The 24,204-nt window shown below is 41.8% G+C and overlaps 1 protein-coding gene across 4 annotated transcripts; it reads right to left on the reverse strand.

Moving 5' to 3' along the window:
* Window positions 1-2,777: 2,777 nt before the first annotated feature.
* On the reverse strand, window positions 2,778-22,756 carry prrc2b (proline-rich coiled-coil 2B). Of its 4 annotated transcripts, none has more exons than XM_088355571.1 (31): window positions 22,591-22,756; window positions 19,337-19,509; window positions 19,035-19,209; window positions 18,852-18,954; window positions 17,846-17,909; window positions 17,624-17,767; window positions 17,176-17,492; window positions 16,974-17,098; window positions 16,738-16,901; window positions 16,558-16,645; window positions 16,276-16,414; window positions 15,666-16,005; window positions 15,415-15,590; window positions 14,727-14,928; window positions 14,452-14,653; window positions 12,390-14,366; window positions 12,143-12,294; window positions 11,952-12,067; window positions 11,732-11,873; window positions 11,577-11,653; window positions 11,212-11,499; window positions 11,038-11,124; window positions 9,580-9,763; window positions 8,330-8,427; window positions 8,128-8,252; window positions 7,819-8,059; window positions 7,557-7,724; window positions 5,659-5,738; window positions 5,489-5,573; window positions 5,211-5,420; window positions 2,778-4,454 (listed from the first exon to the last, which is right to left on the reverse strand). In XM_088355571.1, exons 2-31 carry the CDS (start codon window positions 19,449-19,451, stop codon window positions 4,293-4,295), a joined length of 6,546 nt encoding a protein of 2,181 aa, XP_088211697.1. In that variant the 5' UTR covers window positions 19,452-19,509; window positions 22,591-22,756; the 3' UTR covers window positions 2,778-4,292. The 4 variants fall into 4 exon arrangements, with proteins under 4 accessions (XP_088211697.1, XP_088211695.1, XP_088211696.1 ...); XM_088355569.1 differs by having other exon boundaries at window positions 7,557-7,745; XM_088355570.1 differs by having other exon boundaries at window positions 7,557-7,745; window positions 19,337-19,504; window positions 22,591-22,752.
* Window positions 22,757-24,204: the final 1,448 nt, after the last annotated feature.

Consider the following 24,204-nt stretch of genomic DNA (forward strand, 5'->3'; position numbering starts at 1 on the left):
TTTAAACATTGTCCGTTCTGTTATGCCTTGTCTTGTTTAGTTGAGTTGGAAGAAACAACTGTTTGTTTTGTCATGTCCCAGAGTTTTGGACAACTTTTATTTTGGTGAATAAAAGTTTTGGATCGTTACGCAATTGAGTTCTCCCTTCCTGCCTCCTGCCTCCGTTCTGGTCCGGTCACACCTTCCACTCCACCACGCCTCGTGAAAGCCCCCTTCCATTCCGTGACACGTGGAGGTTGACAGGTATGATATTAATGTTCTGGCTCTGACTTTCTAGTTCTTTACAACTCTGATTTTTCTCTGATGGCGTGATTAGAACAGATAGTTCTTTTTCACACAAAAAAAACATGAAGTTTGTTTTTTTATGACTTTATTATGGGTCAACAGAAAAAGTCATCAGATCTGCTGGGTCAAAAATATACATACAGCAGCACTAATATTTGGTAACATGTCCCTTTTCCATTTTCAATTCAATTAGGCGCTTTTGGTAGCCATTCACAAGCTTCAGGTTGAATCTTTGACGACCTTTCTTGACAAAATTGGTGCAGTTCGGTTAGTTTGATGGCTTTCTGACATGGACTTGTTCCTTCAGCATTGTCCACAAGTTCTCAATAGGCTTTACGTCAAGACTTTGGGAAGGCCATTGTAAAACCTCAATTCCAGCCCGATATAGCCATTCCATAACCACTTTTGATGTGTGGTTGGGCTCATTGTCTTGTTGGAACACCCAAAAGCGCCCAAGACCCAATCTTCGGGCTGATGACTTTAGGTTAACTTGAAGAACTTGAAGTTAATCCTCCTTCTTCATCATCCCATTTACTCTCTGTAAAGCACCAGTTTCATTGGCAGCAGGACAGTCCCACAGCATACTACCACAGTGCTTGTTACGTCTGACCACAGAACTTTCCTCCAGAAGGTTTTATCTTTGTCTATGTGATCAGCAGCAAACTTCAGTTGAGCCCTAAGGTGCCGCTTTTGGAGCGAAGGCTTCCTTCTCGCATGGCAGCCTCTCAGTCCATGGGGATGCAAAACACGCTTGACTGTGGACACTGACACCTGTGTTCCAGCAGCTTCTAATTTCTTGGCAGATCTGCTTTTTGGTGATCCCCAGTTAAATCTTCAACCCCCTGACCAATTTTCTCTCAGCAGCAGGTGATAGCTTGCGTTTTCTTCCTGATTGTGGCTGTGACAAAACAGTGTCATGCACTTTATACTTACAATTGTTTGTACTGTTCCTCTTGGCACCTGCAGCTCATTTGAAATGGCTCCAAGTGACTTTCCTGACTTGTTCAATTCAACGATTCACATTTTCAGATCCATGCTGAGCTCCTATGACTTTCCAATTGTAGCGTTTGTGGGCAATTGCATCCAATGAGCCCTATTTAAATGACCTCAGATACGTCACCAGCCCTAGTCACTCATAATCACTCACAGGAAGTTAAGAGGCCATGCTATGTAGCTCATTACATTGACAAAACTTTCCAAGTCACCCAAATTTCAAATTTGTGTTGCTATGTATATATTTTTGACCCAGCAGAACCAAACCTCATGAATGTTATTTGTCACAAAGAACTATCTGTTCCAATCACCCTATCAGAGAAAATTCAGAGTTGTAGAAATAACTAGACACTCAAGAGAGCCATGACATTATGTTCTTCATAAGTGGATGTAAACTTTTGACCACAACTGCATTTTATAGTTTAACAATGGCAACATTAGATCATGCAGATATAGGGGGGAACAAATCCTCAAACTACCTTTTTAGTTTTTTCCTAAAATCGATCCACATGTCCCATGGCCACCGGTCAAATAGTCAGCTATGTAATCACATATGGAAGCCCAAGAGAGCCACAATTTAATTCATGAAACGAACATTTAATTTTTTTTTAAAATAGGCCTTAAACAAGCATTCAATTAAAAAACTACCTGTTGAAATAAAAAGCCCTCATTTAACAAAATATTTTCATTAAAATGTCATAATTTAATTTTACATTTCAGACGCGCTTGAATAAACGCTTCCTTGTTCATTTTTGGGTTTTGGGGTTGCATTTGAGTCCTTTTCTTACTTCCACCTCCATCCTATAATTAAAGAAAGCCACGACCATGCACAATGTGTCCCCCTTCCCCCCAAAAAGTTGCAAGATATGCTTTCAGTTTTTGAGCGCTCATTTAGGGTGGTGATGGCCCTGGGGAAGTAATTTGATAAGGTTTTGAAAAACGTACTTGGTTGGAAAAAAAAGTAGAACCATGTCAATGGTATCAAATCACATTAATATAAAATGTATGCTGTTCGTTTTTTTTTTTAAATATGAAAAAAATGATTGATAAAGCTTTTATTACCCAAAACGTTTCAAAAAGGCTTCATTAATGTTTGTTTTGATTCTCTATTTAAAAAATATTCTTTTGTAAGAGCGTTTTAAATAATCTAATGTTCATTATTGAGTAATGGCACCCTTTGGCTTCCATACTCCATCCATCCATTATCTGCACCACTTATACTCAGTAGGGTCGCAGGGGTGCTGGAGCCCATTCTAGCTATCTTGGGCAGGGGACACCCTGAACTGGTTTCCAGCCAATCGCAGGGCACACAGACGGACAACTCATGGGCTGTAAAAGTATTTTCCCTCCCCAATCACACCCGAGTTAAATGATCTGGGTCATTATTACATGTATCGAAAAAAAGAAACCAAATCCTTCAAGAATGTTCCTTGTTAGACGTCTGAGGCCAACACTTTATGAACACAGCTATAAAATTGAATGGAATGGAGAACAGTGCATTCTAGGAAATCACAACTGTTTTATTTCATTTATTTTCCATAAGCTCTTTTTTTATTAAACAAAGGCGCATAATGAACAAATATCTGAAAAGGTTGAAAGGTATCGTCAGGGTAGGATAAATAGGATAATGGGATCAGCCGTGTACAAAGCACTGGTCCATTTGACAAAAAAAAAAAAAACAAAAATAAAACAAATGTACATTAAAAAAAAAAAAATACAAAATGTTCGAAAGGTTTTGGTGCGGATGCACAAGCATGAAGCACTTACTGCAGATGTGTGCAAAAGGAAAAATAACACCCCCAAAAATTTGACCACTGAATACAGTTTTTCTGTGACTTTGAAGCAGGGGTGGAGAACTATAAGTTTAAAAACCGTTACACAAAATAAATCAGTTTTAGGTTATGTCCTCACGCACTTTTTTAAACGGGAAAAAAAAAAGAAAATCCGTAATGTCGTTCACTGTAACAGTAGGTCAAACTGATTCGCTGGAATAACAATTTTCCCAAAAAGTGATGTCACATGTTCCTTTCAAAACAGTATTAAAGTCCTTCGTAAATCCCAAAGATCGCAAAACCCAAGCAAAGCTCTCAGTTTTAAACAACTCCTATAGATTTACAGTATTTATTCACAATTGGACCCTGATGGCTGCTTTTATTGCTCGTTGCGTTTAAAATAAAAGGCGAACTATCAATAGTGCTGTTACTAAGTATTTTTAATATGACCATTGTTTTATCAATACATTCCATCCCACCCTTGTGTGTAAGGGACCAACAAGCTGCAGTTTTCTCACCCCTGCTTTAAGATGTGCATTTGAGACAAGATTCGTGTGGAAGCAACAAAATATTCGGGATAGGTTGGGCTGGGGAGGGATAAAGAAAACAAAATCAACTCACAATTTTGTACAGCAGAGACAAAAGTGAAAAAGCAAAGTTTTTCTTTAAGAAATGACGTCTAGAAATCTACAAGTGTAGCCAAAATGTCATTGCAATTTTACGTTGACATGCAATGTTTTGCTTTTTTAGTTCATATAATAATAAAAAAAACAGATGACAAGAGCTTGAAACTTATTTATCAACAAAAGAGGAGAAAAAGTGTCCCAACTGTATTTGAACTGGTTTTAAAAATGTCCAAACGACTGTCCATTACCAGGCAGTTGATACAGTTTGGCAGAAAGAAAAGCAAAAAAACTGGTGCACACATATGAACCATCAAGCAGCCATTTACAGGTGGGGGAAAAATATAAATAAAAGAGGACCATACTGAGATCTGCTTTTAAAACATTGCGTCTATGTATATATTTATATATACAGTATATATTTCTCTCAATAGAAGTCTTACACTGCTGTGTGAAGTCATAAGTGTCCGGTCAACAGAAGGAATTGTTTCACGGTGCTTGTTGGAAGGCTCAGACATTGTGCAAGGAGCTTTTGTGTTTGTAGGCTGGGTGGTGACGACCATTCATCTTTTTTTTTCTTCTGTCTTTTCAATCGACTTTATTTTAGGTCCACGCTTCACTACGCCTTGCCGTCTTCCGCTTTCAGCGCCTGCGGTTTGATGGTACCCGTGCGCGGAAGCTTGCCGTGCATGGCGGAAGAGAGGGGCTCCTGGAGCTTGCTGCTCATCCCTCCCGATGGCGGTTGGGCCTCGCCCATGCGCACCTCTCGCACGGTTTTACACTGCGGGCAAAAGGAGGTAGGGGTGAGAAACAAAGCGGATGTGTGAGTTTTTTCCATTAGTTTTATTGCCAATATATTACACAAAGCACATTCAATTGAAAATCAATGAAATTATGGTGATATACTGCAGTGTTTCTCAAAGAATTTTGTAAGAGCCTGGTGGGTGGACAGTCTAGGGAGTTCAACATCACATTTATGCATATTTTTCATTATTATTATATTTTTATTTATTACATTTTTATAATAAGCAGGTTAGCGCCTCACATGGCTGCACAGATCACGGCCGCTTTTGGGAAATGTGAAGCACAATGTAAAGCGCTTTGGGAAGTCATTGACTTGAAAATCGCTATATAAATGCAGATCATTTCATTTCATTTAACAATAGAAATTTATGAGACTCTGGCCACCAGGCAGAATTTTCCTATGGATGAGAAACACTGCATTGAAAACCACTGCTGTAATCAAGCAAAGAAGATAAAAAGAAGCAAGAGGATTGATGCATATTTTCATTGCATACACCATCTGGGCCTGTCATCCGCATATAAGCAGAGGATAACCGTTTACATCAAAACCGTACTTGAAAATCATTTGTAAATTTCATCAAACCTTAGTTTTTTGTAAATACATACTAAAAACAATGAGATAACTGCCAACAGTAGAGCCATCGCCTAATAGTTGATTGAGACAATGCATATAGTAAAAAAAAAGAAAAAGAAGATGAAATTAAATTACCTATAGTTACAGTGGGTGGCTCACCTTCATGCCATCCTCGGGCCCCTTGTTGAGGGGCTCGGGGGCCGAGGGAGGAGTGGAGTGGGAGAGGTCTCGGCCAGGGTTAGGGTACGGGGGAGAGCGGATGAGGACGGGTTTGTTGACCTGCATGATGGGTCTCTGGATGGGGTTGGGGAAGGGACCGCTGGTGGGGGGCCGCATGTGCATCACCAAGCCGCCCTGAGCAGGTGAGACCTGTAGGGAGGGGAGTTGTGACATAGTGAAAGGCAAAAACACTTAAGAACACCCAACCAACGTTGTACCTGTTGTGTATAATGATGGGTGGGTAAGGGTCCAACAGGGCCTCCAGGCCCAGAACTCTTTCCAATTGGGCTCGCAGATCCTGGTCTGGTATGGACAATTGGGGACAAAGTAAGATCATAGAGTTTATAATCATCATCATTCTTGTTTTGCGGAGTAAAATTGAACTCACCTGTAGGATCCTCCAGGCATTCCTGGCGAATGGTTGGGCTTTTCTGAAAACTGGAAACCTTTCATTTCCATCTGGGAGCCCTAAGAATTGGCCAAGATATAAAGACAACACATCATAGGAAGAAATAAAACAGGGTCATATTTGAACAAATGTAACAATACATACTGAAAGAAAACACAAATCTGAATGCTAAAAGGATTAATTCTTGTTGTAAAATAGATGCTTAGACTATAGACGGAAAAATCTACACCTTTTCCTTAAGTTATGGTATTTTGTTTGAGTAAGGAGCGTAAACCTTTGCTGTACAGCATTTTACTAACGCAGTTTTTGCTACTTTGCAAATTTTCATTGTGTATTGTGTTCTACATTCGGATCGCTCGACCCTTTATTTTCTGTGTCTGTGCATCAATTAAGTTGCGGTCCGAGTTGTACATTTATGTAAACAGATGACAATGTTTCATTTTTTAAGCGGTAATCTTTTTCAATTTTGAGTTTCTCTAAAAGCCATCATGTCAACAAAATGCTCTGGACTGACAAAAACAGATACTTCAAGGCAGAGGAAAATGCTCTCTATCGCTGACAAAGTTGGAATCTTGACATGCTAAAGCAGGGGTCGGGAACCTTTTTGACTCAAGGAGCCATAAAAGCAAAATTTATTAATTTTATTTTGGGAAAGAGCCACACCATATATTATAAGACAAATTTACTAAATTGCTAAACCCGCGCCCCAGACAAAAGATTAGTCTTCAGCACATTTATTTTTGATGATTTGATAAAAATTATGAAAAGAGAATAATGCCAGAGTCCGTGTCCCAAAATCAAGAAACATACCACTTTAAACTTGTCTCTTTCTTGCAATTACTCAAGAACGGTTTAACTCATTTTGACCCTTTTTTCCCCCATACATATTGGTTTCAAAACCAGATGCAAGCAGTTATTTTGTAAAAACGTCACAACATTTTGCAAACAGGGACCTGATGTGCTTACATTTGGCGCAGACGGCGTAGGGCGAGAGATGGGAGGGAGTGCTTGCACTTTTTGCATAGCTCCTCCCATCCCTCCCACTCACCCAATCAAATAACTTTAAATTCTCTTCCACTGTTTTGGCGTATTTACAGTTTGTTCTGTGGATTTCATAATAAGGTATCTGAACACTGAACACAGATTAAATATTGAGCTTTTATATAAAGGATTCCTTAGCAATGTACAGCCAAAACGAGTTTTTCTTTTTTCGGTGTGACACCTTGACTGTATATTGTAGTGAAAAACGTGCCTTATATATATTCTGCTAAGTACTGCTTTGTAATTCAGCTCTGGTTTGGCTTTGTGTGTATCTGAACAGGATTAATGGCTCAAGTTTTAAACGAGATGGAGAACATTTGCATGCAGTCAAATTTGTCTCCGAGCCACAGGTACTCATAGAAAGAGCCATATATGGCTCGCGAGCCATAGGTTACCGACCCCTGTGCTAAAGGAAGACAAAAGTATTTTTGCGCCATTTTCTTCCCTAGATTACATCCTTATGATGGCGACAAAATATCACCTGAGGTAAAAAGTGATAGTAACCTGAATCAATAGTGCTATACAGCAGCAAGATTATTATTAAGTTATACAGAAATTATTTGTAAAAAAACAAAAACAAACAAACAAAAATAATAATAATAATAATAACAACAACATTAATAATAATAATTATCATATAAAAGAAAATTATTTTTCCGGTTGTTGGAATGTGTTTCATTTTTATGCGACATTTGTTTTCCAATAATGTCCACATGATGGTGACCAAATATCATCTGAAGTAAAAATTTGATAGTGTCCTCTATCAATAGTGTAGTATTACAGCAAGTTATTTTCAAAATGATAATTGATACGTATGCATTCATCAAGGGGCGCACCTCTCTGCTACCAGACATGATGGGTGGTTGCGAGCCAGGAGGCATCATGCGACGTGGTCCTCCAACAGACAGATTCTGGCTTTGCTGCAGCTGGATAGACTGCGGGAGGATGAGGTGTTGCTGAGCTGAGCCGTAGCGCACCTGAGACCCAGGCAAGGGCATGGTCACCTGATGAAAACCAGAAGAAAGCTTGACATGAATGTTAACTACATTGTCACAACTCGATATGTTTCTGTGATCCCAAACTAAGAAACCAACAGACCTGGATGAGCTGAGAGTCTATCAGTTGCGACGATCCCAAACTCGGCCCTTGGTTCAGCTGGCTGTCATAGACTAGCTGTTGGTTGCCAGTCATGGGTTGGTAGGGCGAAGCCGACGAGGACTTGACGATGTCTGACGGCTGCATGCCGGGGAAAGGAGAGTAGGGCCCCTTTAGCGGAGCCCCGCCTGACAACACCATAGGGCTGGGCTGCGATAAGTTGGGGTGCATGTACATTTGTGACCTGAATACAGCAAGGTGGCACAGTGAGCAAGACGTCATCACATACAATTGACAAAATATGCATGATACCTGAATGGAGTAATTGAGTTAAACATCTCCTGGGACTGAGACACAGGCAATCCTCCTCTAAGACCCAATTGTGCCTGAGCCTGCAGAGATGTGTGCAACGAGATGGGAATCTGCTGGGCGGCTGCCTGAATACGTGCACACAGAGAACTTTAAAACCAATTCAAAGACTCGCGCCTGACAGTTATTACGGCCCTGTACATACTTGTTGGTAGGTTTGCTGTTGAGACATCGTGGGAGGGACCAAGCGAGGTTGGCTAGGAAAGACGTGACCATCCAAATACAATGGGGGAATATGGCTACCTAAAGAGAGAGTTTGCAGCTTTTAACTGAAAACATAGTATTCTTGGCGAATACTGTATAAAGGAGTTGTACAGAATTTGGACTTTGTTACTCTCTGCCACCATTTTTTAACTTAAAGTCATGCTTGCAGCCTTAGTCAACTTATTCATGATGCACATATGTGCATTTCTTAGACATGCTCAAATAAACCTTCCTTAGGGTTTGGGTTGGCGTTTGGACTTTACTAGAAGGAGGCCTTTTCCTACTTTCACCATTTTCATGCCACACTGACAAAAAAAGAAAACCTCCGAGTACAAGCAGAACGTCACTCTTCAGCACTCCCTGTATTGCACTTTCCTTGAACCTATTGTGTTTCGGACCAAACAGCTCTCATAAAAGTAAATAGGTGCAATAGAAAATAAAGCATGAGGGCTTATTAAACTCAATTGGACATCGTAAACACACACTTTATAGAGAAAATATTGAACTTTCAACATTTAAAAGGACACCTCAATCGACACACCCCACGTTTAACAGGCCGTCTTTACTTAATGATCTGCATTTATATAATCAAAATAATTTATAGTAACTTTAATTGATATTTGTCAACAAAATGGAACACAATATGAAATTGCCTCAAATAAAAAATTAATTAATTAAATTAAATTTAATTAAAAAAAGTAAATGTTTACAAATGGTGTTAATTGTCAACAAGAGAGGGCCAGTCATACACGGCCCAGTGTGGTGGCAAGATGCCGGACAAACATGGCGCCGACCTAGGTAGGGGTTTCATCTACCTGTTTATTTATTTCTTTGAATAGAAATTAACATTGGTATGATAGTTCATGTATTTTTGCCTAGTATTCAAATCAATGTTATTTTAACTGGATGAAAGTTTTTTGTATCACGAGGAGGCACTAAATACTACACACTATCCCTTTAACTTTTGTAAAAAAATTTAGGACAGGTTATCTTAAACTTTTGTTAGATGTTAAGCCCAGATGTCTATTGAAAAATAAAAAAGGCAGATGTAATCAGATCTTGTTGAGCTTGTGTTTGTGAAAATGATGCCACTTTTCCCCATTATGAAAATCAGCTCTACAGATCATATAAAGGCTCTGTTTACAATTAAATTTGGCTACGAAACAGATAATGTTCCATCTTTATCTGTACCTTGCAAGGACATAGAAGGTGCTACGGAGGCAACAGGCATTGGAGGCATGGAGACGCCACCGAAAGAGCTGTAGCTGACGCCACTGGACGAGCATGAAGGCGGCACTCCCGAGGGACCTCCACTGGGAGAGCCCTGCTCAGGAAGGGACTGAGAATTCTCCCATGCCTTACGCGCAGACTCCATCTGAAAATGGAAAAGCAAAGAACCTTCTATGAACGAGGCTGCAGATGACAAGACGTCACAATTTACAATCACCACCACAAATCTTTTAACAACTAATGTAGAACAAATATCAACATACTTTTATTAGCATTATTTTAGATGTATTGCTAAGAATCATATCCCGTCATTGGGGTTGTGGTAAAAATTGAGCTTATACCACCCACAGAGAAGGAAAACGGTAGCAAAATAATAAAGTTGCCGAAAAATGACTATCAACATTTTGAATCTTGTTGGAAAGGTCATTACATACCAAGGATAACTCATTAAGATTTCAGAAAGGTCCATAATGGGTTGTGAATATTTATAGACCTGTTGTAGCCTCACCAGTAATGAGAAGATAGAGACCCCTCGCAATTTTGTATTTGGTTATCACAGATTCACTCCTGCGGCACGGCGGGCTAGGTGGAGACGCGCAGCCGCATGGTGCGGAGGGGTACAGGGTTCAATTCTAGCTGCTGCAGCCTCCTGCAGTTTGCATGTTCTTCCTGTGACTGCGTTGTTTACCTCTGGGCCCTCCCACATTCCAAAAACATGCATGTCAGGTTTATTTGGCCAGTTCAGATTGTCCCTAGGTGTGACCGAGTGCTTGAGTTGTTTGTCTTTGTGTGCCCTGCAGCTGGCTGGTAACAAGTTCAGGGTGTCCCCTCCCCACTCCCCGTGGACAGCTGGGATGGGCTCCAGGACCCCCACGAATGAAGAATAAATTAAAAGATCACATTTTATAAAAAATAACGACTGCTTCCTGCACCACCGGACAGCCAAGATTCACGCAGATTGGCCAGTACCTTTTGCCTTGAAATATCCAATGCCAATTCACCAATTCATATCAAAACTTCTTTCTTAATGAACACCTGCTCAACATTCCTTTCTATAGCTCTTTGAGAAGAGTTTGTGTCATGCCGCATCTGCATTTGTTCCCTTCCCCCCCAAAAAACTAGACTAACATTTTTCCATTTTGACTCTCTCTCTCTGTCACTATGTCGGCAAGAACGATTTGATGAAGGTGCACCAAAAAAAAACTGACTAATTAAAAATACTGTTCACCTTTAAAATCAGTCTATTTTCTTATTGTTTTCTCTCTAGTTCTTAAATCAGTCATTTAGACGGCAAGCCCGCTTTAATAAAAAAAGGGTTCAATACTGCTTCGAGGATTTTCCCCCTTTTTTGGGTGGTTCTGCTCCCTATTAACCGGAAAAAGCGAGGGATCTCTGTATATGTGACATGAATTTTCATACCTTCAGGGTGAGGTCAGTACTTGGAAAGGAAAGCGGGTTGAGGTTTATTCCAGGCTGTAGGTGATTGGAGCGGAGCATGGGGATAGCCTAAAAGAAAACAACGGGGGCAATCAGCTGGAATGTCACGAGCCAGGCAATTTAATTAGCAATAATTAGCACAAGTCTACCACTCACATTGGCGGTGAGGGGATCTTGAAGCTTGTTGATGGTGTTTGACACAGGCACTGGGTTAGAACCTGGTGGCAGGTTGAAGTCAGAGTCCTTAGCACTGACGCCAAACTCAATGGGAGGTACAGGGAGCACGGCGTCCACATGGATGTCCACACCATTAACCGGGGTGATGGGGCCCCCTTCCAGGCGATCCACCGCCTCAGAGCCCTTGCGGTGCTTCAGGGAACGCTCATTTCCAATTGGCCCCGGTTTGTGCTGCTCTTTGCTCTGCTCCGGACCTGCGTCTGACTCCTTGTACAAAGAAAAAAAACAAAAACAGTTGAACAAATTTCAAGCTAATACCTGAAAATTTAATATATTTGTAGTACCTCTGAATTGGGCTCGCTGCCAGTATAAGACACCTGTTTAGTCCATGAGTCTCCCCCTGAGGACGGCACTGAAAGGGCTGGGAAAGTAAAAGCTTGATTATCTACAGGTAATCTGGTCATATGTCATTTCTAAATTTGTGCAGCCGCAATCATACCTGAGCTGGTGGTCTCCCATATCTCTGTTCCCAAATTACTAGAAGAAAGAGTCTCTTCTTGTTGTTCAATGCTCATACCACCCTGCTTCTTGGCAAAGCGTGGTGGCATCTTGGATGCGACTGATCTGTTCTTTATAGGAATCTAATGCAAACATTTCTAATTATGTAAAGCTTCATGAAAAGATCACCAAATGTTGTTTTGGAGTGTATTTCAACTTACGGCCACTCCTTGTTCCTTCCTTCGCCTATCATCATCTTGTGGCCGCCTTTGTTTAGTGGATAATGTATCCTGGTAAGCGTCTGAATTTGAAACAGGTCCACTGGAATCTTCATCAACTAAAACAGAAATTATATGATCTCTCGATCCACTTACAAATGGTAGTTATTAAAATTTTATTGTTGAACACTCACTTGGGTAGCCACTAAGCTCATACTGGGACAGGGACTCAACGATGTCAGATTTAATCTGTCCTTGCTTCTCAAAATGCTTTCCTGAAGATTCAGTTAGTTCCCGTTTCTCAGAATGATCAATATTATAGACAGGACCCGACTCTTCTGGGCTCCTACAACGAAACAAGGTGGAAGAAGGAGAAGACCACAAGATTAGTTGAAATCTGACAAGAATTTTTTTACGATACAAACAAATGACAGAGCTCACCTCTTGCAAGTGGTACCACCATTCTGCCAGGTGTCATTCCTGTTCGAAAGATCTGGGTTATTCCGTGTAATCTTGCAACTCTCCAGCACTAAGGGCTCTCCTTTCCTATTCTGACGTTCAATTAATGGCCTCTGGCTTGAGAAGCTCCGTTTGGAAAGCTCCCGCTTTTCAATTGAGCCAGCTTCACCGTGGCACGAGTCGGATAGAATGTCTGTGTGTACCTGGGCGCCAGTGCTTCCACCGCGCTTCTCCCTCCAATCGCCAAAGTCACTGTTGTCTGATCCAGTGTCCCATTCCTCAGTCTGAGCTTGCTGGCCGCTACGTCCTCCGTGATGGAGTCCACCTGCCCAGTTGTCTACGCTGCTACCTTTGGGACGACCATGCCAGGGGTTAGCAAATTCTCCGTTAACGTATTCGTCACCAGTCCATTGATTGGAACCAGGCTCCCGCTCTTGCTGCAGGCGACGAAAACGTGGAGGTTTATCTTGACGTGGTGGTCGCCGCCGCCTCAGTGCTTGTCTGTCAGGGTTTTCAGGGTCAAAGTAGTACTCTCCTCCATCACGGTCCTCGGAGCCGTTCTCCAGGAAAGAGCCAGTAAATTTCGGGGGATACTTGAGGGACTCACGCTCATGCGTGGGTTTGCGGGAGAAGCCAGTGTCGGATCCGGGACAGTAACCGTTTTCTTGCATTGGACCAGAGCTGCTACCAAATTGAGGACCACGCCCTCTCCACGATGACATCTCTCTAGACCCTCCATAGCCTCTTGAATAATTTCCGGTGTTGAGTCTGGGAGGCAGCATGCGACCTCCAAATCCTCTGCTGACTTTGTTTTTTTCTCTAGAATCAGCAGCAGCCTGGTCTTCCGTGTAAACCTTGTTGGACCGCCAAGACTCACGATCAGCTTTGCGAGTCTCGCCAGACTCCGAGAAGGCTTCTCCATTTTCAGAGCCCTTCTGTCGCCGTCTTTTAGGCAGCTCTTCATACTCAGATGTTTCACTTAATGTCTCACTGACATTTCGTCTTCTTGGCTTGCCTCTTTGGAACTCCTCCACCTTTAGCTCTCTTGCTTGCGCACGACCTCTACCCAGACGATTAGTCTGACCAGCTGTATTGTTGTAGGAGAGTCTAACGTTGTCTCCCCCTCGGATGCCACGGCCTCCACCCCGAGAATTGAAATCCCTAAAACCTCGGGAGCGGCCTCTTCCAGATCCTCTGACCGCACCAAAAGCCTGCTCTTCATCAATGAAAATCCAATTGTTGCGACGTGGGGCCTGAGGCTCTACGTTTTCCAGAACATTCCTTGGCGCCTGAAATTTGCTGGTGTCCCAGACACTCTCCCTTGGAGAATCATCATGATGGGTAATTACTGCAGGCCGTTCCGCTTTTGCAGGAGTCGGGGATTGACGATGCTTTTCTTCAGGCTGTTTCTCTACCACAGTTGAGTCAGCACGCCTACTACTGGCAGATTGGTTATCCTTCTTCAAGTCATATACATTGGTCAGGACTTCATTCTCAAGACGATAGGGGGCCGACTTCTCTTCTGGCTCAAGTTTGGGCTTCTCATTCTCTTTGTCTTCCACTTTTAATGCTTTGAGAACTGGTTTCTTAATTGGCCCAGTTCTGCGCGTTGAAGTACGCACAGTGGTCTCTAATGGTTGGCTGACAGCAGTACTGGAATTGGACCACTGATTTTGACTGCAAAGTCCTTCTCGTTTCCAATTGTCTTTAGAACCATCAAAGCCATCATCACGAGAATCACTATCCTTTAGATGGTGGTCCCTGGACTCTTGTTTTAGGTATTCATCATCTACATGATGCTGGCTGTGACTTTGAGCACTTTTTTGCAGCCCCTGTTCAAAGTGGTCTTCTGAAGCTCGACTTGAGAAGGAATGATGTTGGAGGTCATCTTGAAGGTGGATTACACCCTTGGTGGTCCTCTCCACATAAGTGTCCTGCTGGGAAGAGGCCCTTTCACTTCTGCCAAAAGAAGAGAGAACCACAACATAATTTTGTTTTGGCAAAAATAAAAACACATATGTAAAAAAACAACTGAAGAACACACCTGTCATCAAGCTGACTGTTGTCCTGGTTTTCTTGCTGCCTCTGGTAAGGTGGAGTGAAGCTGCGCATGTAGTAGCCATCTTGACCCCAGACAGGATATGGCTCTATGGAAGGGGCCCTTTGCTCTTGGTGCAGGTTAGGATGACCTTCATCAGAACTAGGACTGTTCAAGCGGTCTTGGTGCATCAGGGGTTTGATCATCCCTGCAGAAAAAATATCATTTGAGACCCATGTAGCTAAAACATTAAATTCGATCACGTTGGAGTCAGTGGTCACCAGAAGAGTGGATAGGATTGGAATAGTAGTCAACAGGAGATCTTCCTTGATTGACGCGGGGATCCATAAAAGGCGGCATCATCATCCAGCGAGGATCAAATCCGAGGACATGCGCAGGATAGTAGCTACGTTGTGTGTGGGTGGAGCTAGAAGCAGCTTGATGCCCCGGCTGCTGCCAGTGCTGCATCTTATAGACCTGTTCCTGCGCAATAAACATTATAAAAAAAAGGTTTTTGAGTATTAAAATTCTAAAACTACTTGGGTGACATTTTCTGGTAAACAATATATTTTCATTCCATTTTATTTGCAGCTTATCATTATGACACAATCTACATCCCCTCAAATAATGTACAACACACAAATTTGTGCTATTTGATTAGTCACAAAATGAGTCATGCTAACCTCTGCCATAAATCTTAGCAGGAAAAACACACAAGAGTTAAAACTTTTGAAGGTAAGCCATAGTTTGAATTATTACCCTCCATATTCTTCAAACGGTTTAAGAACAGCATTCAATTTACTATGGGTACGTCTTGGATTGGGATTTTAGGGAAATTTTACCTGAACTGTAAGGGGTTAAAATAAGAACCTGGTACTTACTTGCAAAAGGAAGTTTTGTAATCTTGGAATTGAAGGCTAACGTTATAAAAATTATAAAATCGGTAACACTGTTTGATCATGGATTTACCTGTTGCTGGTGGGGTTTCTGGAAGCAAGGTGCAGCAGGCTTTGAGGCAGGGTGTCCGCTGTAATCTCCAGTGGGGGAGGTGGGCTCCTGCCCATCATCTTCACTGCTGCGATAGGTGGGGAAACATAGCTCTTCGCGGAAACTAGGGCTGAGTGAGTTGTCAGAGGACCGCTCATCTGGGGAACAATAATACCATCATTTAATTCTTTTTATATTTTGTATCAACAAGTGATCCATTTTTAGCTCACTACCTTTTGCATTGTATTGGCAATTGTCAATGTTAGCTTGAATATGATCCCGCTTAGGGGATAGGGGGGTTTCTTTGATCTCTCCATCTTTGTGGCCCTCTTCTGTTCTTGAAATTTGCCTTTCAGTTTTGCCAAATTTCTCATCCAGCTTTTTAAGTTTCTCTGCACAGGCCGCCAGCCGTTCCTCGCGGACCCGACGTTCTTCCTCCTCGCGGCGCCGGCGGGCCCTCTCGACGGCCTCAGACAGCTCAGGTAAAGCAAACTTTGCCCTTGCTGGGGGCTGAGCTTGCCTTTGGTGCTCTTCTAGATCGATTGACTGCTCACTGTGGTTCTTCTGCTGAGACTAAGGGTAAAACACAACATTAATGATGGGTATCGCCTTAAATATATACATATTATATGTTTTAAAGAAGTCTTGATCCGACTTTGTTTTTTAATTAATTGAAACCATGATGTATCCCCTAACCACGAGAATATTCTTCAAAAAAATCATTTGTCCACAAGAGACATGTGACGGGTAGATAAGGATTTCAAACAGAACATAATGAGAATTTCAGCAAAGTCATCCTTTAAGAGGGTGCGGACAAAAAAAAGCAGAACAGCGTGAGGCTACCTGAGTATCTGCAGAAAGATATCTGCTGTTAGTCTTTCTTGCAAGCTCTTGTTGGTGATAAGAATAACTCTCTTCATTACCCTCACTTGAACTGAGAGATGAAGGGCAGTCACGTCTGTTGTCCCTTTCCCACTCAGCCCTGAAAGATTTAGTACACAATCAAATCACATTAATATGATGGAAATGTGCAGACTGCGAGCTACAAAATTACACCAGTCATGAGTATGGTGATTAGTTTGACAAAAAGGGATATTGAATAATGATAAAAACAATTTTTTTTACCACATTTTGTTTTTATCACCGGGTGAGTGCTCATCCTCATCATCACTGAACTTCAGTTTCTCACTGTAATCCACTTCTTCATGAAGACCTAAAATAACGGCAAATTTTATAAGGTTTATCGATTGAAGGCAATGTAGATGGCCTCAGATTTGAGGATAACAAAATTTCCGGGGTATTTACCAGCCCATCCATCCTCACAGTCGTTATCAAGGTCATCCAGGTCTTTTAGGTCCTCTGGGTTAATGATGGCGGGTCGTTGTGGTCGGTCACTCGGCCGACGGATGGGTTGGGAGGACAGGCGAGGAGATGCACGGAGAAATCGGTTTTCTCTTCGAATGTCACCACTATTGGGTAGAAAAGATGCATTAACCTCAGGCTAAAAGATGTGCAAGCTGTCATTTCGCTGAGAAACTTACTTGACAAGTTCAGGTTTTGCATAAGTCTGTCTAAAGGTTGGTTTGCTGTCAAATCGGGCTGGTGCTGCGATAGTAGCAGGGATGTGGTCCGACGCTGAAGTTCCACGCGTCTCTTTGGAACACATCTGTTGAAGCAAAGATAATGTGCGATTAGTGCAAAAAAACAGGTAACTCCTTTATTACAAATATTATCGGTACTAACAAAAGCTGGCAACATGTCATGGTAGACCGCATTGGAAGTGTGGTGGAGCTGATGCTGCAGGGCTGACGGAACTAGTGGTCTGCGCAGAGGCTGAGCGGGGCGCAGGGAGGGCTCCTTGGGGTCTGCACTCGGCGGCTGAACTACTGCTGCTGCGCTAGAAGAGGCAGTGCTGGTGGCAGAGGTGGGGTGGGATGTGGCAGGAAGGGTGCCCGTCTCCCCAAGGGTGGTAGGCTTGCCCTCAGGGTCCACTGGAAGTCCGAGGGTCAGGGAAGAGGCTTGGAGGTTCCTGCCGCCTCCCTCCCGCCAGCTGGTCACGTCTTAAAATGGACAAATTGCAGTTAAGGAGCAACAATGGACTAAGTGGACGTTGGTGCAGACAACCATAACAGCTTATGCATTTCTTGAGTGCCAGTTCATTCACTCCTGAAATATTGCTGAAAGTACATACTTTGGGGGCGGAGGCTTGGTCCGGGCCCATACGACGGATCGCAGCCGCTTCTTTCCTTGCCAGCCTTGTCCTGTTCTCCAGCTGCCTTCAATGTGGGAAATTCCTCGTGAGAGAAGGGCTGAAGTCGGTTTAAGGCCCTTGAACCTGTGTAGTTCCACAGACACAGAAAACTCAGTAAAACAAAGTACTGTATATTCCCAGCCGAAGTGTGAGCTAACCCACCATTGTGCTCTGCTGCCTTTCCATTTAGCTGGGCCCATTGCTTTGGTCCACATGTGTTTGTGTTCTGTGGAATGGAGGACAAAATACAGAATACCTAAAAATTCAGACTATAAAATGCGACTTTTTCCCCCAAGCTTTCAGCCCTGTGTCTGATACAAAGAGGCAGCTAATTTATGCATTTTTTTCCCAAACGGACACCCGAACAGTAAAGGTAAGAGTGAAACACATGGAATAGATGTGTTGAGGAAGACGCAAGTTTAATGTAACTTTGTGCATAAATAAAACTAGCATGAACAGACACACATCATAGATAAGGTGTCAATTAAAGGGAACGGCCTGCTACCATATTTGAAATAATTTCATGAGTCTGTTTATTTGTAAACAGAAATAATGTGGCAAACGTACAGATTACAAGAAGCAACGTCCAACGAAATGTTCAAGGTGGATTTCTATTTATATGTCGGCATTATTGTGTGTTTGGAAGAAATATTTTACACGGTTGGATTCTATGGATTGTCCTTGATGTGACAAAGCCATTTTCGCGGACATTCAAAGAAATTGAAGATGGACAGGGGACGTAATGGTGAGTTACGCTGGCTTATAGTTTTGGGTATTTTGTTTTCAGACTGATCTCTGATGAGTATATTTTGAAAAGGTCATGATATATTGAATCCCAAGAGTTTATTTAAGCTTCCAGCGGCCCACTGGCGGTCAAGGAACTGTAAATTATTGAAACTCTTTCTGTGTACTGTCTTTCTTTGGAAATATCTCATGTTTCAATGTGGGCTCATGCGGTTTTAGGTAGGTGCGGCTTATATATGTACAAAATGGTTATTCCTTTAAAAATTTACTGGGTGCGGCTTGTAATCAGGTGTGCCTTATAGTCAAAATTTTACAGTACTAATTTACCACATTACATATTTTTGAAGTTTATTACCCCTGTATAACACATGCATTGTGCAGAAGACTGTGACAATCTCTGTGCCAGGTTACCAAAGGAACCCACCTCCTGGTTGGCTGGTGGTGGAGGCTTCTGAAGATTGGAGACAGATTTCTGTGAAGCCTGCTGCAGCTGCGACTCCTGCAGCGGAGGTATTGATGCAACAGAACTACATAGAAAAGAGATGAAAAAGCCCATCAGACAACCTTGGGATAAGACGTCTGAAGACTTCATAAAAACTTTCTCGACCTCTTTTGCTCGGGTTGCTCTGGCTTGTTTGCCCATCCTGTACCGTCTTTCGGGACAATAATCACGTTGGGATCGTTTCCTTTATTTTCAGACTTCAAGCTCGGTAGGTGAGCGGGTGGGGGCATGCGCCGGGCTGCGGCCACTTTGCCAAGACTCTGCAAGCCATGTCGTGGAACTAATGGCGAGAGTAACACAGTTCATGTATGATTTTGACTGAACTTTTATTGCTAGCAAAAAAAGTTAATGCAAGGGGACATGGGTAAACACGGCTCAAAATGTGATTAGTATATAAAAAAAGGTACCTGAGTTTTTCTGAGATTCTATTGATTTTCCCTTGTACTTGTCAAACAGGCTGAGTGAGGAATACTTGCTTTTCCCATCCTTGGACTTGGTTATTTGCCCCAAACGATCGGACATTGCGATGTAATGTCATCGAGTATGGAAATTTGTCTTTGCGCCTCTTCCCAATGCTTTTCTAATGCAACACAAGCGGAAAAAAATGCAGATATTAAAACCAACTAAACACTCCCACATCAAAGCACTGTACCTCCAACAACATATTTCAGTGACAGCATAAAACTATAGGTGTAGAAATATATGCTTTCTGGGCCATTTTGAATTATTTACATTGAGTGAAACCCTTTTGTTTAGGGCATTAGTTGTCGGGCACCTAAATAACAGCTAAAAAGGCAAGCTTACAGGTGCAAGACTAAAATAAGAGCCAAATATCGGATGGAGAAGACCTAAAAATAATTTATTGAAAAAACTAAATTTGAATACAACAATCAAGTCAATGCATGTTTACAGTCTCTGCTTATAAAGTTAAATATTGAAATATGGCCAAGTCAAGTCAATCAAAATAAATGACTGATGCATGCTATGAATTATGCTGATAGCTGTATTTGATTGCTATCGATGAAAAACTAGGCACCTAGTAAGAGAGCTGAAGAAAATGACATTAAAAGCAGGAAGAGTAAGATTGGATCGTTAATAATCTGGTGCTTTTAAATGGCAAATGACTGAACCACAAGTGGTTGACATAGACAGCCATTGGCACAACATCGGCATCAATTTAGTTATACTGGCAGTAAATGAAAATGTGCTGAGATGTCACTGATGTTTAAGAAATTTATTCAAAAGAAAAACACTAATTACAGATTGGGAATGAACAGTGTTCATTGAACACATGGACTGGGATCGGAAACAACAGAATCCAACACTAAAGAAGGCTTCCAAGTCCTACTTTCCCGCAACACAACATGAATCGAGATCTATTGTATTGTTATGTCGAGAATATATAAGGTCAATTGTTTTAGCAAGGTCACCGCAACATGATGGCTTTCTGTTGGAGCTTAGAGTATTAGGGTGGTCTCACACTCGGACCAATTCGGAATTTCCTCAGTGAGATTCAGAAACAAAACCGCTTCACTCACTTTTGCACTGGTGCTACAAAGTATTTTTGAGTTACAATTGCCTTTATTGTCAGTGATATCCACCCATCTATTATCTGCACCGCGTATCCTCGATAGGGTCGCGGGGGTGCTGGAGCCCATCCCAAATATCGCCTAGCAGTGGGCATGGGGACATGCTGAAGTGGTTGCCAGCCGATTGAAGGGCACACAAAGAAAGACAACTCTCTCGCTCATTCACACCTAGGAAAAATTTGGACCGGTCACATAACCTAACATGCATGTTTTTGGAATGTGGGAGCATATCAACGGTTTGAAACATCGTATGCAGGATTAGACATGGCACTTTAGGGTAAAACATATAATATAGAATCTTTGAAGAGAAAAAAAGATAAAAGGCTATCAGAATAAATAGGCCCAAAATATAATAAAGACGACATAATTCTTAGAGAACCTGGCCTAAACTATAATAATAATTTGTGATTGAACATAACAGCGTTAACATAAAATTAGGCCAGGACAATGAAAATTTACAACCTAATCATGTGCTCCCATAGCCTCAACAGCAAAGTTATTTTTATGTAAATAATCAAAAACAAGATCAGACTCCACCACTAAATGTCACCAAAACTTGGTAGAAGAACTTGCTTTTTTGACTAATTTGTTGCTTAGCAATTAAGAGAAGACAATAAATGAAAGTATTTGTTATATCACGATGTTGCCACCCCTGGGTATAAGTACATCTTGCTTTATCCACTTATTGCTAAGAAAATGACCAAAATAAAGGACGAGTGGCCAAGTACAGATACCAGCTAACGCCATCGGTACAAATGCCATCTTTATTTTATATTCTTGTAGTGTGATACAGGGGCCAAACACAGATGTTTAATGTCTGCCTTCTGATTGTTCTTTTACTAACAGGAACCTTGAATTAAATAAAGAATACAATTTACATTAAAATCATGCCATAAAACAAAGTTGTTACATGGGAAGTCGAAAGTATTTATTTCTCCACTGATTTCCCCAGTTTCTTTACAGAGGTGAAACAATTTAATGCACTAATATCACCCCAAAACATAATGCACTCGTTAAAACGAAAATCACCTTTAAACTAGAGTATGCAGTACTTTCACAAGCAATTGTAATTTGTTTTGAGCACAAAACCTGGGGAATGACGAAATAAAGTAATTCCAAATGAAAACAACGTCGATTTGGAGTCAAGTCAACGATTTTTGCCTCATAAGTCCATTCAAACACCTTTGCAGGAACAGAAGTCCATTATGACGTCACATGCAGACAGCAACGCGATGACAGCTAGCTCAATTCAGAGGCTTGACGTTAAACACATTTTTTATCCTAGAATCATCTGCAGGGAGCAAAAATCTTACTCAGATGTAGGTAGCTGTGTTAAATATAAACCAAAAATGTATATTAAAAAGGACTTCAATTAGCAGGCCGCAATGCAAGGCTGTGGGTCAAGCAGCTAAGCTAGCAACCAAGGAAACGAAGCGTGACAATCTAGGGCACAAATAATGCAAATATATTGTTTATGTGGGGTAACTAAGCGTTTATAAAACCACTATAAACAGGAAAAAACTTAACTTGTTTTCATTTGTATTGGGGTTGGTGACAAAAAAACGCTAAGTAGCCATTCGGGTATGAAGCTAACAACAAATGCTAACTTGGCGGCTAACAGAAAACGGCTATGTAAACATCCAAGCGCTTGGACGCTTCGAACTCGTGTTAAAAATGTCAAAATAAAGACTAAACCAAAATTCAGAGGAAACAGTCAATATTCATCATCTACGAAGAATGTGGTGCGGACATGTATTCTGGGTGGAAACGACAATCCCGTTGGATTTATAGTGCTTCAAACAAGCCTCAAAAACAGGCCGGGGACATTCAGTACTGTTGGGCCATAATAAGAGGACAAAAATCAAGGGGAACTGCACGTTCTCAAGCCCAAAACGAGTCACTGCCGTTTGGGGACATTCCCCCCTAACAGGAACGAAAGACACCAAAGCCAATCTTAAGGACGAGACGATTAAAAATGGCTGCTGCCCAAAAAGAACAAAGCGACAGTAAAACTGAAGCGGAGAGGAAAGACGGGCCAGGGAACCATCACTCAGACGAGGCCTGGAGCTTACCGTTACGAGGTAGGTGCTTGCTTTGTGTCCAGCGGCGAAGGTTTATCGTCCGCGAAATGTGATGTACTGGAAAAAATGAATTGGGATTGGGGAAACTTGACGTTTCCTGTGATTCACTGATAGGGGACGTTGTTGCTGGGATCTTACCCGGCCTGCGAATGAAGACTGGGGGGCAGTGTAGAGCAAGGCAGGCTTCGCAGGCGACGTTCCGTGCGTCTGACGTTGGAGGGTGACGTCACGCAACGGAAGTAAATAACGGAATTTTTTTAATGTGTTGCAAAATACACATTACGAAAATAATCTATTAATTTCACTATTACATGCAAATAATTAACAAGTAGATTATTAAAACCATATAAATACTTTGTCGTGGGTTTTAGATTAGGGGATAGCATACCTGTCAACCTCCACGGCTCCATGCCCTTAAAAAATGTTGTATTTTCCCTTACAAAATACGAAATAATCTTACACCATTTTTTTTTCTCGAACGTGTTTATTTATGTAGTTTAACATGTTATATTGTACATGTGTTTCGTTATATCATCTCATCTCATCTCATTAGCTGCACCGCTTATCCTCAGTAGGGACGCGGGGGTGCTGGAGCCCATCCCAGCAATCATCGGGCAGTGGGCAGGGGACACCCTGAACTGGTTGCCAGCCAATTGCAGGGCACACAGGGACGGACAACTCGCTCAACCACGAGAGGACGGTTCCTGAGAGACCAATCCATTTTTCCAACCGTTCTAGTAGGATATTGTGGTGCACTGTGTCAAAAGCAGCACTAAGATCCAGCAGCAGCAGAAGTGATGAAGCGCCAGAATCCATTGTCATTAGGAGATCATTTGTTACCTTGATCAGAACTGTCTCAGTAGAGTGGTTAGCCCTGAATCCTGATTGCATGGATTCAAAAAGGTTATTCTCGGATATGAAAGCATTCAGCTGCTGTGCCACTACTTTTTCGAGTACTTTAGAGAGGAAAGGTAGGTTTAACACAGGTCTGTAATTACTTAATATTTCTGGATCAAGGTTCAGATCCTACCTCTCAGATAGGACGCACTGTGTTAAATATGGTGAAATGACATCTGAGCCCTTTAATGTTACCTGCGGTGTTCCGCAGGGTTCAGTGCTTGGCCCCCTTCTTTTCAACATTTACATGCTTCCATTAGGTGACATTATTCGCAAGTACAATATCAGCTTCCACTGCTACGCAGACGACACTCAACTCTATCTTCCGTTGGAGGAATCTTCCACACTAAACTGTGGAAATTTGGAGGCCTGCCTCACTGAGATAAAAGAGTGGATGTCACTCAATTTCTTGCGTCTTAACTCTGAAAAGACCGAAATGTTAGTCATTGGTCCATCTAAATGCCGTGACTTATTCTCAAAAACTGCTGTGAACATTGACAAATGTCACATCACACAGAGTGACTCAGTTAAAAATTTAGGTGTCATATTTGACCCTGATCTAACCTTTGAGATGCATGTAAAGAAAATTACTAGAACCGCTTTCTTCCATCTTCGTAACATTGCCAAAATCCGTTCAATACTGTCTCAGTCTGATGCGGAAACTATAATTCATGCATTTGTTACCTCCCGTCTCGATTACTGTAATGC

The sequence above is a fragment of the Urocampus carinirostris genome, chromosome 16 (genome assembly GCF_059441175.1).
Source record: "Urocampus carinirostris isolate Australia breed hairy pipefish chromosome 16, RoL_Ucar_1.0, whole genome shotgun sequence".
NCBI lineage: Eukaryota > Metazoa > Chordata > Actinopteri > Syngnathiformes > Syngnathidae > Urocampus > Urocampus carinirostris.

Excerpts from the sequence above, each read along its gene's own strand:
- prrc2b (XM_088355569.1), bottom strand. The coding sequence starts at position 19,451 with ATGTCCGATCGTTTGGGGCAAATAACCAAGTCCAAGGATGGGAAAAGC. Across the intron at positions 5,739-7,556 it reads TCATGTCTGGTAGCAGAGAG|GGCTCCCAGATGGAAATGAA; the intron begins GTGCGCCCCTTG and ends GCCAATTCTTAG. Across the intron at positions 4,455-5,210 it reads GGCCCGAGGATGGCATGAAG|TGTAAAACCGTGCGAGAGGT; the intron begins GTGAGCCACCCA and ends TTTTGCCCGCAG.